Raw genomic sequence first — 13,123 nt, 5'->3', positions numbered from 1 at the left:
GCTTATACATTTATCACAATAGTAATACACTTTTGTTGATCTTGTCTTCTAACAAAAGTTTAAAATTTAAAATAAAAAGGTGGGTGTGATTTTTTTTGTTTATACATTGATATTTTTCAAAAAAAGAATTATGATAAGCAAAGTAAAATATTTGTGCATAGTACAATTCATTCTCAAAACAGATTTTCTATCAATATGATATGGTCCTGACTCCTGATACTGGCAACTGTAACCCAGCAGTTAATATTTATAACATCAATACACAGAAATAATGCAAAACTTCTACATAATTTCATTTTCAATGTAATAAAATAATATTATTTACCCTACAGTACTTTCTCATTCTCACTGTTAAGCTGTGCATCATCCATTTCCATATTTTGATATGCTTTTTTGGATGTGTCAATACCATGTCTTCTCTTCATATGTTTTTTGAAGTTAGATCCATTTGTGAAATCTCGCTGACAGTACAAACACTTATATGGCTTAGCTCCTGTGTGTTGTCGTATATGCAGGTTAAGTCGTGTTTTAAACCGGAATGTTTTATCACAATATTCACATACATAAGGCATAAGATCTGTATGAATAATTGAGTGAGACTTTAGGTGCCTCTTAACTCTGAAACTTTTACCACATTGTTCACACACAAACGGTTTCACTCCAGAATGACAGCTTATGTGAGACGTGAGGTTTCCTCTTGCTTTGAATGCTAGTGGACAGTAAGGACATTTGTAAGGTTTTGTATCTTCATGTGTCGTCATATGAGTGCCTAGTGTTCCTTTAGTGAAAAACATTTTACCACAAACATGACATGAGAAATCCCTGGTACGTTCTTTGTGTACTTGACGATGTTGTTGCAAATTGCTCCGTGACTTGAATTCCTTATTACAATCTTTACACTTGAGATCAAACACAGCCTCTCCTTGAGTAGATGGCAGTCTTTTATGACGCTGGTTGTACAGTACCTTGTGTTCTTGTAATTGTTCTGGAGTATCAAACTCTGAACCACAATTTCTGCATTTTTTGACAAATATACCAGCATGCACTTTAGTTCTGTGTATTTTTAAATCAGATGTTAAAGTAAACAAGTTGTTACAAAACTCACAACAATATCTAAGGAACTCTTTATGTGTTCGTACATGTTTTATAAAGGTCTTAAATGAATGAACAATTTTATTACAGTCAAGGCATTTGAAAACACAGCAGCGATTATGTATTTGTTGAGAGTGTAGTTGAAGTGAGGCTATATTCTCACACTGAGCATCACATTTTGCACATCTACACATTTGCTTATCCCAAGTAATTGTGTCAGGTAGGGGATCTATGGGCAACTCTTTCTTTATAGAGCTATTAAAATCTTTCTTACAGGTACGCTTTTGTTTTTTCCTTCTAGATGCAAGTAATGGCACGTCACTGTCTGAGGTATTCCCACTATGAATACTAAAGTCACGAACTATTGTAAAATCTGGATCACTGTCATCTTCGGATTTAACATATTCAGTGAATTCTTCGCGTTCAACTTTTATTTCTGTTTTAAGTTCTTGGAACTTCTCCCAACTCTGATCAACTGGTTTACCAATGGTGTTACAAATGTTTTCCACGTTTTTTAAGTTAGATTCATGTTTGTTTGTGTCTTGTTGTGACTGAAAAATACTGTGCAGTTTTTCCTGAGCAGAACGAGCATTATGTAGAAACGACCATGTCCTTTCCAACAGATCGAAGCAAGAGAAGCATATTGTATTTGGAAGGGTGCTGGATGAAGATATATCAATGTTTATCCAGAGTAATTTAGTGGCCACCTTTGAACTAATTGCAACATCTTCATCAGGCGATATTAACTGGGCTTTTGGAGTGGGCTCAGCACAAAGCCGGCAATAATAATCTTCTTCCTCACTCATTTCATTAATTTAATTTTGTAAGGTCATTTTACGATTAATTCTGTGTTTTTTAAACAAATAACACCAATATTAAAAGGACCTCCTTTCAAGTTTCCCCTAATATTTGGGTGACCATGTAAAAATATCAATTCTTAATCGCAAACCTTTCACACAACACCATATTAACTCTTCAAAAAAATGTATTTGTATTAGAAAATACAAAATCAGTCATACAATTGAGCTTTTTAAAAACTGTTAAAATTACTAAATTTTAATTTATTTGATATAATATCTTATTTAGATACCATTTTAAATACCTCTTATTTGGCTACATATTCAACAAATGGTAACACTTTTGTGAAATCAAATTTAATATTTGAAATTGACAGCTTACTTCAAGTTAATGATTGTCAAAAGTATGCTGATAAAAACAAAGGCTTTAACTATTTCTTGCACAAACAGTGTTAGAGCCAAAAGAAAAAAAAACCATTTCTTATTTTATATTTTTATCATTAAAATAGTTCAATAAATTATATCTTTAAAGTTGTTGAGTGTAATCCTTGCTTACCCCTTAGGAGACACAATATAGATGGCGCGCTAATAGAAAGCAACGTCATGCGGTGCAAAATTTTGCGTTATGGCAAATGAGAATAAAAAATGTCTCAGAATCGTAGCAATGTTATATTTCGAAGAAAACAACTACCAAAATTATATTTTTTAATTCAATTATATTATTCTAAAGTTAATAATAGTCTCAGTCATCTTTAGTACGAAATAATATATTTATGATAGCAATATGTAGTTATATTAATATCACGAAATACGTGTACTAGTGGAATACTTTGAATTCTAAAGAAAATTACTTTCCCCAGGAGGTTTTATATAGAAACTCGGATGTCACAAGCGTGAGCTTGCTTTACAAGCTATGATTTTATGGATTATGCAAGGAAGGAGCCCCGCCCCTTAAGTTGATATTGTTATCATTTAAATATATCACTAAAGTAAAATTTAAGCTAAGATCAAGAGTAGGTAAGGGAACGGATCCGGCCAATGCAATTTACAAATAAATGGTGATAAACGAAATTTAGTAAATTACAGTCATAGACATCGTTTTGTCATTTCATGTCATTTAGAAGGTATTAATCAACTTTTTGATCATTTCAACAGTGTCATTTCTAGCGATACTTTCAATATATCCAGTCGCCTTTTTTGCGTGGTCCTCGTACAGCGTTTTGGTTTTATCAACAGCATCAGTTTTCAATATATTAAACTTCAGATCTTCATAATCCACATCTTTTACATCGTTCTTGGCTTGATCGATGATTTTGTATAGTTCAGGGTTTTCTTCCAACGCGAATAGCACCGGGGCACTTGCTAGACAAAACCGGTCTTTATTGTCGGCGTTTAAGGCTTGCAGTTCCATAGCTGCTTGCCATGCTAAACCAACGTGGCATCCGAAATGATAGGCACTGTTCTGAACATCACGATTTTGCTTGCCGAGCATCATCGCTGATTGACAACCGCGGCCTAACAAACTGACTCCGTTGTAAACTGTTCTGGCAGTCCATTCCTTTCGCGGTTTCCCTAACACGTCATCAGCTGTTATAGACGTGGTGTCAAAGGTTATATCGTCATCTGTATTTTTCTTGGGTTTTCCTGGTAAGGGCATATTCTGTTCGTCCCGTTCACCAAAGAATTCTGATTCAGACAGATCGCGTAAGGCGGTGGATACGATGTACAGAACATCAGCGTTCTTCAGGCCAGCCAGCATTGCATTTGCTGTGACTAATAGATAGTCACCAAGTAGGATAGCGATTTTATTCCCGAATATGGCTGATTCTGTGTTCTTTGAGCGTTTCGCAAATGGGACGTTGACGATACCTGTGAAAATTGGAAATTTAATTAATGTATATTTAAATTTATCAAAAAGCATCAAAAGCCACCTTTACCATATTTAATTGTATTTATTCTATAAACCACATTACATATGTATGTTTATTTATAATATTGATTAAATACGGTAGGAATTATAGACCGTACATTTCTTTCGTATTTTTTGTCAATTAATGAAAATTCATTTCAAGACTAAGATAAAAGTAATCTAAAGCTATAGGTATAATTTAATATGGCAATACAAAGGCACTAAAATCAGCTAAGTACCTCTATGTATAAGATGTCCCGTCCTCATCATTTCAGTTAGTTCCGCTAATTGTCTTTGTTGATCTTCAATTAGTTTCGTTTGAGATGATCTTATTTTGACGGATTTTGAAAGGAGCAGCATGATGAGGCCCCAAGGTTGGAGGTTCTTGGAGTCGCCGTAGAGGACGTTCTTAGCTGTTTGCATTACGAGATGGTTACTGCCAACCTGGAATTATAGATTTTTTGGTTCAATTGCTCTGTGGAAGACACATTTTAGAATTTGCTGTATTTATATTTTTTCAATTCAAATGATCATATTTCTTTAACTATGCGAAACAATTTTTATTTTACCGGGAGTATAACCGCCAGGTAATAGTGACACCCGATAGCGAAATAGAAATGGACTATATCAGAATCGATATTGACTGTTTTATTTTCAATTTCTGAGAGTAACTAATGATTTTTATGTTCATAATATGGAAACCATACTAAAACCATTTTTTACCATTACAGTTCCAAGAACCACTGTGTATAAGGTACTTGATTTTTCATTGATTTTGATAAGCAGTTTATAATCTTAATAAGTCGTAATTATTTTAAGTACTTTTAAATTAAAATCTAAGTGGTATTCTTATAGCAAGAGTAATTTAAATAATATTAAGTGTGGCGTCTCGATAAAAGAGTTCAAGCTCAAAATAACTTTATTCATATAGGAAACCAATTACACTTAAGAGCATCAACAGAATAGATGTTAATTCGATTCTAATTTACTACCAGTTCGCAAGTCACGAAGAAGAGGCGAGAAGAATTGGCAAGAAACTCTCCGCCCTCTTTAGTTACCATCATATGAAACCAGGCTAGAACACGATTTTGTCATAGGAAATTTAATTGTTTTAACATTGGCGTTGAAGATATTTATGAATCAGGTTGTGTGTAAATTGGCCGAACCACGGCTCCACCATAAAACAGCTCCAAATTTTTTGAAGTGAACCTTCTTGAGGCGAGTGAGAGTAAAAAACGGATGAACCGTCACGAATATATGCAGCGTTTTTGGCGTAGCAAATGGAGGGAGCTATTGAAACCGAATTCGACAAATTTACACAAGCTTTCAGCTAAACTTAAATTTCGTGTAACCGCTAGATACTTATCCTATTTAAAAAACGCCTTTTAGCCAAATCTCATTGATAAATCAATTTGGAATTGAGCAGACACAAATTAATTTATGCATCAATGTTTTTTTCTCTCTTTGTTATATGTGCTTATCATAGTAACTGTTGCATTTTATTTTCATACTTGGAAAGCTTTTGTAAATAAAATAAAAGATAAATACAGACTCGTAGAGTCATTCGTTCCAAGTTAACTGGTATTTCGTGCATTTTAGTAAAAAATAAGTTTGCTTTAGTTCCGTAAGAATCGGAATACAAAAAATATCTCTTGCTTTCAATCAGTCGTTAACCAAATTATTAAACCAATGTAATACGACTTCGAATACGTATCTATAATATAAATAACTATAATATTCGATTAATAAAAGTTTATTTAAAACCTGTGTTACATTCGTCTATAAGCCGCCTTTGTAAATAATCGTTGAAGCGAAACGCACAACAGTTATAACTGTATCGTGAAAGTTAACTTTCCATATTTTCCTTTTTTTTATTTTAGTTCAATGATAGATCAATTTATTGTGCTTACAGAATTTGTCACCTCCCACTTGATAGTGATTTAATTAATTAAATTAATACGGTTATATATTTAAATCGTAAATTATTGAGACTTGACAAAGGCTAAAATCACAACATCGCACTGTAATTGTAATCATACTGTTATATTATTATTTAATAATTTATAAAATAGAAGCTAAGCAGGCAATCTATAAGTAGATTAATACAAGATTATTCAGTTTTATTTCAGATCGAGTCTACAACGGCTTGCCTCTTGAGATATGGGTCCCGTTTTGAACACGTCTGCGAAGTTTTTTATAGACTCTAATGCATTTCAGCGATGCGACGGTGGCATGATATAATTTACTTTTAAATATTTTTATTTAATAAACAACATTAATAAATAAAAATCACGTAAGTAACATATATATTTTTTTATGAGAATAGACTTTAATCAAGTATTTTAAGGACGTGCCTGCAAAGACTGACAAGCAAACACGTCGAACTGTCAACTTGAATTTTGACGTTTTGCAGTGTTTTCAAAACTTTTGCTGTCAGTTGCGTTTTGAATTACCATTTTTAACAAATTAACGGCTTGACTTGTTGTTTTCTTATAAATATTTTATAACCATAACTTGCAGAAGTTGGTGGTGGCTAGTTCGGTAGTTGCTGAATCGACCAGGTTAAGATCCTTACAGCATTACGAGACTTGCCGAAGAGAATAGACTGTCGCATAGACACTAGAAATGAAGAACGTGCTAAAGAAAGATCGTTTTAATACATCAATTAGTTTTGTATATTATGTCACAGTTGTTAATATGGCTAAATTACAATTTATGGATACAGTCAAAATATGTTAACCCAGAAAAAATATTTAAATTGTGCCTATTATTATGGATTAAAAGTATTCGACATTTTCGATATGGATACGGTGTTTGTAGTTTGTATATTATACATATTAGCGTTACCGTTTGATCGTAAATACACAAGAGTAAGCGTAACGCAAATCTATATAAACACTTGTAAAATACTTGTTAATCGTATTGTCAACAGAAAGTCTATTTTCCCTTTACTATGAAAGTCAAGACTAACTTTTCGTGGCATTCATTGGCATGGTGTTTATTAAGACATCGTTGCATTGAGAGTAAAAATTTAAGTGATTAGATAGATTATTTAGATTTATATTTTTATTAGATAGACTATTTAGATTAGATAGAAGCCTTACCGCTAACAAGCGATCTCTTCCAGGCAAGAATAATGAATACTACGAGGATAGAGCGTAATAAATAAAATAAAGTAACAAAATAAATATTAACAAGGAATATAGAATTATATTGTTCTTATTAAAAGACTTAAAGAAAAAAAAAACAATATTATTATGATTATACGAATGTTAACACTTAAATGATATGTCAATTAAGCAATAGACGAAAATGTATAGTAGGTATTTGGAATAGTGGTTAAGAAACTCGGTCGAATCCCGTCTTCTTCGTCTACAAATATTGTATGCTCAGTAAAAACTCCTACGGTTAAAAAAAACGTCGCGACTTACAAAAATCAACAGCGTTACTTGGCTATACAGAACAAAGTAATGAATCAGATACTTATATTGTTATATCTTTATCATCTATATTTTTTACTGATTATATCAGATTCTGCATGTATGTATTAGAATTACGCCCGCACAGTGTTCGTTCGGCATTCTAATTTTGGACAGAAAAGGTTTTGAGTAAAAGGGCACAGTAAAAACATTGATGGCATGTAAACAAGAACAATTTTTTTATTAGATTTGTAAATTTAATATATTGTTATGATGTGATAAAAAATACAAATAAACATGAAAATAACTTACCAGTTTACGTAAATACAGCGCCAGATTAGCAAATTCATCGCTCAATAGACACCTTAAGTTCATGAAAGAGGTCGGATAGCCGACAACTTTCTCTGCTTCCCGAATAACATTACTCCAATTATTGAACGGTGGTCTTAATAAAATTAAAATTTCATCTTTAGTCAAACTTGCAACAGTCGTTTCTAATCTTTTTTGATAGAGAAATAACGAAGCACGTCTTAAAATGCGAGAGGATAAAGCCATTTTTCATTTGACACTTTAAAATTGGCGCGTTCTAAAACATTCTATTATCTATGCGTGCGCTTGTTGTTATGACAACGCGTATAGTGGTGCATCCGTCAGTGTTACCTTTGTTATATTAAAATTACCTTAATTAACACCTCTTTTGTTGCGACATTGATTTTCATGTTACCCTTGTATAGTCTTGGTTCTAATTTGTAAATAAATACACTGAAGTGTCATTCATAATATTTACATATTATGTATTGATAGAATATTCGTCAGATACTAAATGTTGTGAATTGATTATCTATCAGAAATAATTTATAGACCATATACTGGTAAATAAAACTAATATTTTAAAAACATACTCAATATTTTTTTTTATGTTATTGCGTAAATTAATACAAGGCATCTTTACTTTCCATAAAAAATACTTCACATAAGTTTGGATTTACTCTATGATACGTTGCTCGAATTTATTAACTAAAAAAAATGCGTAACACACAATCAATACACAAGATTTACAACATATCCGGGAATTTATTTTTCATAGCAACATTGGTCTTGACCGTGAAAAGTGGAATGCATCGGACCCATTACCCATTTTAGTAACAAAGTGATGTTGATTGTATGATTCCACATTTAGTACCTTAGAACATTGTAATAAAAGCCATAAAATGCGCTTAGATAAGTAAGCTAGAAACGCATTCAATTTTAATAGTACGCGATATTAAACGTTCTACGTTTATATTATTAAGATACAATTTCCAATACAATAAAGTATATGCGTCTAGCTTTAATAGCCAATATAAGAAGACCCGGTTTGTGACAAGTAATTAACCGTGTAGTACCAGCTAGATAGGTCAATGTATATGGTTTAATCGTTTTTTCGAAAGTTATCGAAGAATAATCATTTCTCTTTGGTTTTATTGGATGCTTTCTAGCAGTAAACGTAGCTCTTCCTTACAAGTTTAAAAATTTATTTAAAGTTTATTTGTGACTACACGATCTTAATTAACTTTACCTAACATAAAAATGTGTTAGTTAGTGAAAGTCAAAATTGATTTATTCATATAGGTAACATAATGTACACTTATGAACGTCAAAAAAAAAGAAATATTAAATGAAGAAAAACACTTTTTTACGGATTATAGTTATGTATTATTGTATTTAATTTACGACGACGTTTCGCGCGGTTTAAATTTAAAATTATGTCCAAATAATTATAAGTTTAAATACAATAATACATAACTATAATCCGTAACAAAGTGTTTTTCTTTAAATGTGTAAAAGTTATGTTAATAAAAGACAATACAATATTAAATGAAGCTAATTTTACATTTACTGCCAGTTCTCAAATCAAGGGCGTAGAACGGAAGAGAATAACTGGCAATAAACTCTCCGCCACTCTTTTTAATTGCCAAGTTTTTTTTACTCAATGTTTGTCAGGAGCTGCAACCACTACACCATGTTCCATATGACATATTGAGTAATAAGGAATAAAAAAATGAAAAACAAAGATTTGTCCTATATCAGCAGGAGGCATGGTGAAATAGGAGCACGCACTTACATACTCGTGAGAACAACAAGCAAATACGTAGTATAAACAACTAATATCACCGCATACACGAATTCAAGTACGACCAAGTTAAAGTTACTTATTAAGTACTATTAAAAATTGCTTGACAAAAACTATAGATATTTATTAGTTATGTTGAAAATTAAATTTATTTACAAAAGTATGCCAACTTAAAATAAAATACCTACAAGATTTAATCTTACAAACAGTTGTAGGCAAACATAGAAGCACGAAGAGAAAAAAATACATCGATTAAATATAGATAAAAAAATTGATTTCGCGCAATATCAATCAAAATAAAATAATAATGAGAATAATTTGAAAATCATCAGAAAATCTAATCGAAAATAATTACGTAAATTATAATAAATTGTACGTAACATTTAAATGTATAGGAATCAAATAAGAATTAACTCTGATTTAAAAAATACTAAAGGGCTTTTTTTATATTTTGGCGCCAAACATACTTCGCTAGTGGCCATTGTATGACGTAAGCGACTATTGCTATACCCGTCACTACCAGGTGTATGAGTGGGAAGAAGATAGTTCCATAAAATTTTGCAAAAACTGGATAAATCCATAGACCTCTTTCTATGTATGTGTAGATCAATCTGAAAAGAAATAAATAATTTTAGGGCAAGGAACACGGATTTATTGTATGTGACAATAAAGCTGTCTTCTATGTATGGATAATCAGAGTAATCTACGAAATGCCTCTATGTAGGTAACCTATGCAGTTAAGTAAGGACTTAAACACATGAAATAACTCGTTAGGCAGTCAATTTCCATAGATAATAAACGACTAACGTTACAAATATTAAAATTGCAGACGATTTGAAAATGAAGATGCAGTTCCTAAACTATTGCGCCTGGCGTTATGACGGCGAAGAATTGCATGCAAAACAGCGTGATTGATTTTTAAGACACAATAATAAGTTTTTAATTGATGTATAATATTGTACTTTTTTATGTGTATTGAGCTCCATATACTGCTAAATAATAAAAGAAAAAGTACTTACACACTAAAATAAACAGCGAAATAAAATAATAGATGATAAACATATTTCCTATGTGATCTGGGCTGATTTCTCGGTCTGTATATTACTTCCCATACAGATATAGGAACTATTAGTGTATGCATTATGTGGTTAGATATCGGGTGAAGTAATTCAGCTGTGTGTTCAGGGAATATTAGGTCTATATCATATAAATAGAGCGACCAAAATACAATCGCAACAACCTGAAAACAAAATATAGAATTTCAATTTTAGAAAGTTTTAAATGATACGGCAACTATCCGGTATATTTAAATCCGACCGAATACCGGATAAGAAATGAGTACCGGAGATAAAATAACTACTAAATGAGGATAAATGCACTTGTACTTCATAGAAAGTTTATAGAAAAAAACACTAAAAAATTAACACAATCTCAAACAACAACAAAACTTTTTTTCATAACCTCTTCTGATCGTATTTGCTATTACTTCCAGAGGCATGAAAAAATTAAGTGCTAGTAATTAAAAATAGAACAAGAGGGTGACACAAAATATTGAGTCATTTGTACCATGGAGTTTCTTCAGGGGTGATATTACCCAATGAAAAATAAACGAAAGGGCGCGAAAACCTAGTCCACCCGACTGCTTAGTGACGCACTCGCGTAACAAGGCAACATTCGACGATGTTCGGCCGGATATTCGGCTATCCGGCACAACATCTCTCCGTTTCATACTTTAAACAGATTTGTGCTTAAAAATTATTTATTTGCCTTTCAAAAGTAATAATATATTTACCCAACAAGATGGCCACAGAATACTGGAAAACATAACGTTTCTTAATCCATTTACATATCGAGTCATGTTTTTCCAATTCGTTGCATTTTTCATTTTGATTTCACATATTAAACTTACAGCTGAGTATATCAATTGCAAAATCTGAAAACAATTTAATGTATATTTAAATAGGCATATCGCAGTGTTTCCGACCCGATTTGAAGAGAGCCTAAAAACATTTTTATTCGCGCGGGGATTGTTTGTATATCTGGTGGTATCACATACACACAATCTCTGAATCTTTTTTACAACAACAAACTAATTATTATTAGTAATAGTTAATAAACAACAGGGTTATCTGTTTCATCTCTAGATTCATTTGTTAGTATCTGTGAATTGCCAATCATCAAGCAATTGTCAATCACATAATTATCAAACAATTAAGCTTACCAAGGTCCAAATCGTAAAGAATCTCGGTTGTAAATTATTAAATTGCATAAGTTTTGGATTTCCGTAGACTCTTGGGGCTACATATATTCCCATATATACTAAATTAGCGATATGTATCAATATTGCTAAAGTATATCCGAATATTCTATGTTTTCTGTATTCCATGACTCTGAAATATTAAATTGACTTATTACACCAATAAACATTTCCAGACCGATCCAACCATGGCCTCTTTATTAATAATAACCATTTACGTCGTAAATCCCTCCAAATATGATAATAATCTAACTCCAATATTGAATAATACATCGTTCAATGACAAACGTTGATAACATAAACTTAACACATTACAGGCAATTATGTGAGACAAAAGCGGGTTGTTGCAGGGAAACCCTTGGATTTCCAGCTTTCCAGGTTCCACATGAAACTTGGCATTTGAATGCTTTTGAGATTAAGGACCTGTGTCACAATTGTATGGATAAAGTACCAAATAGCTATGCAACACATAAGTTATTCGAAAGATAAAATTTCCGAATATGATACTTCGCATTTCATGACAAATAGCGCTACCTGACGCAAAAATACTGTTTGTCCTACCAATAAGTAATAAATAGCTTATTTGGAACTTATCCATACATTGTAAAACAGACCCTAATAATAATAATCCACTTTATATTGAACAATCAGAACTGGAATTTAAAAAAAAAACTTACACATAAAATCACGAAATTTTTAAGAGTCGTTTATCACTTAAACAAAACAAATCCGGTATATCAAAGTGACCGCTAACTACAATAATTAATTTTGATAAAAATTAATAACAACACACGACATGCGATAAGTACGTTTAACAATGTTCTACTATTTATTATTTCTGTATTTAAGTTGTGCATTCGTAACTCTATTTTATTTGTCATAGATTGGGTGTCATAGTAAATAAATAATTTAACCCTGATTTAGTTATTATTTATATTATTATTATATTAAAGTATGTTATAATATTCCAGTGGTGAAAAGTTGTTGCATAAGGTACCTACTTTTACGATATATAGAAATACTCATTTTGTTTACCTTTGACATTAAATTAAAAAAAATCCATACACGGGAATGATGGGGAACTTTTTAATATTATTTATAATTCTGTTTTAAAAATTTTACTGATTTTAAGCTTGTTGGGGCTTTATGTATTCGAATATCTAAATTGACCGGGCTATAGACGTTTTGGACCTATAACATGACTGTTGATCGTTTTAAAAGAGCATTATTATTGATTAATATTATTAATAAGGTCAGTTAAATGCACGTACAACCGGCCCTTTGCTAGTTTGAAATAATTACTTGTTTGCTATGATAGTTAATCTTTAACCCTGCCATCTGTTTGCCCCTTTTCCTCTATATATTATTTACTATGTATTAAATCTAGCGTGTGATTGTATCATTTATATCATGCACGTGTCTAAAAAAACGCATGAATCTTCATAATGTTAGCAGTAAAAAAATCTTTGGCCGAGTTATTTGCGGTGGATGTGTTCAAACTTATTATTACCGCAATAAATAGTGTATCAAATTATA

General features: G+C 31.6%; 3 protein-coding genes across 3 annotated transcripts; all 3 read right to left on the bottom strand.

Annotated features, from left to right (window-relative positions):
• Nucleotides 1–154: 154 nt before the first annotated feature.
• Nucleotides 155–2,045, bottom strand: LOC110997229 (zinc finger protein 557). The gene has a single exon (XM_022265280.2). It carries the CDS (start codon nucleotides 1,896–1,898, stop codon nucleotides 327–329), a length of 1,572 nt encoding a protein of 523 aa, XP_022120972.1. The 5' UTR covers nucleotides 1,899–2,045; the 3' UTR covers nucleotides 155–326.
• Nucleotides 2,046–2,419: 374 nt separating this feature from the next.
• On the bottom strand, nucleotides 2,420–8,053 carry LOC110997220 (all trans-polyprenyl-diphosphate synthase PDSS2-like). Its single transcript, XM_022265270.2, has 3 exons — nucleotides 7,530–8,053; nucleotides 4,038–4,242; nucleotides 2,420–3,758 (listed from the first exon to the last, which is right to left on the bottom strand). The coding sequence occupies exons 1-3, from the start codon at nucleotides 7,770–7,772 to the stop codon at nucleotides 3,007–3,009; spliced, it is 1,200 nt and encodes a 399-aa protein (XP_022120962.1). The 5' UTR covers nucleotides 7,773–8,053; the 3' UTR covers nucleotides 2,420–3,006.
• Nucleotides 8,054–9,290: 1,237 nt separating this feature from the next.
• LOC110997224 (androgen-dependent TFPI-regulating protein) lies at nucleotides 9,291–12,391 on the bottom strand. The gene is made up of 5 exons (XM_022265275.2): nucleotides 12,265–12,391; nucleotides 11,552–11,720; nucleotides 11,123–11,263; nucleotides 10,350–10,570; nucleotides 9,291–9,941 (listed from the first exon to the last, which is right to left on the bottom strand). The coding sequence occupies exons 2-5, from the start codon at nucleotides 11,714–11,716 to the stop codon at nucleotides 9,761–9,763; spliced, it is 708 nt and encodes a 235-aa protein (XP_022120967.2). The 5' UTR covers nucleotides 11,717–11,720; nucleotides 12,265–12,391; the 3' UTR covers nucleotides 9,291–9,760.
• Nucleotides 12,392–13,123: the final 732 nt, after the last annotated feature.

Source organism: Pieris rapae, chromosome 15 (assembly GCF_905147795.1).
Source record: "Pieris rapae chromosome 15, ilPieRapa1.1, whole genome shotgun sequence".
NCBI lineage: Eukaryota > Metazoa > Arthropoda > Insecta > Lepidoptera > Pieridae > Pieris > Pieris rapae.
Note: the sequence above shows the minus strand (reverse complement) of the source record. Positions and strands in the feature narration are given on the sequence as shown.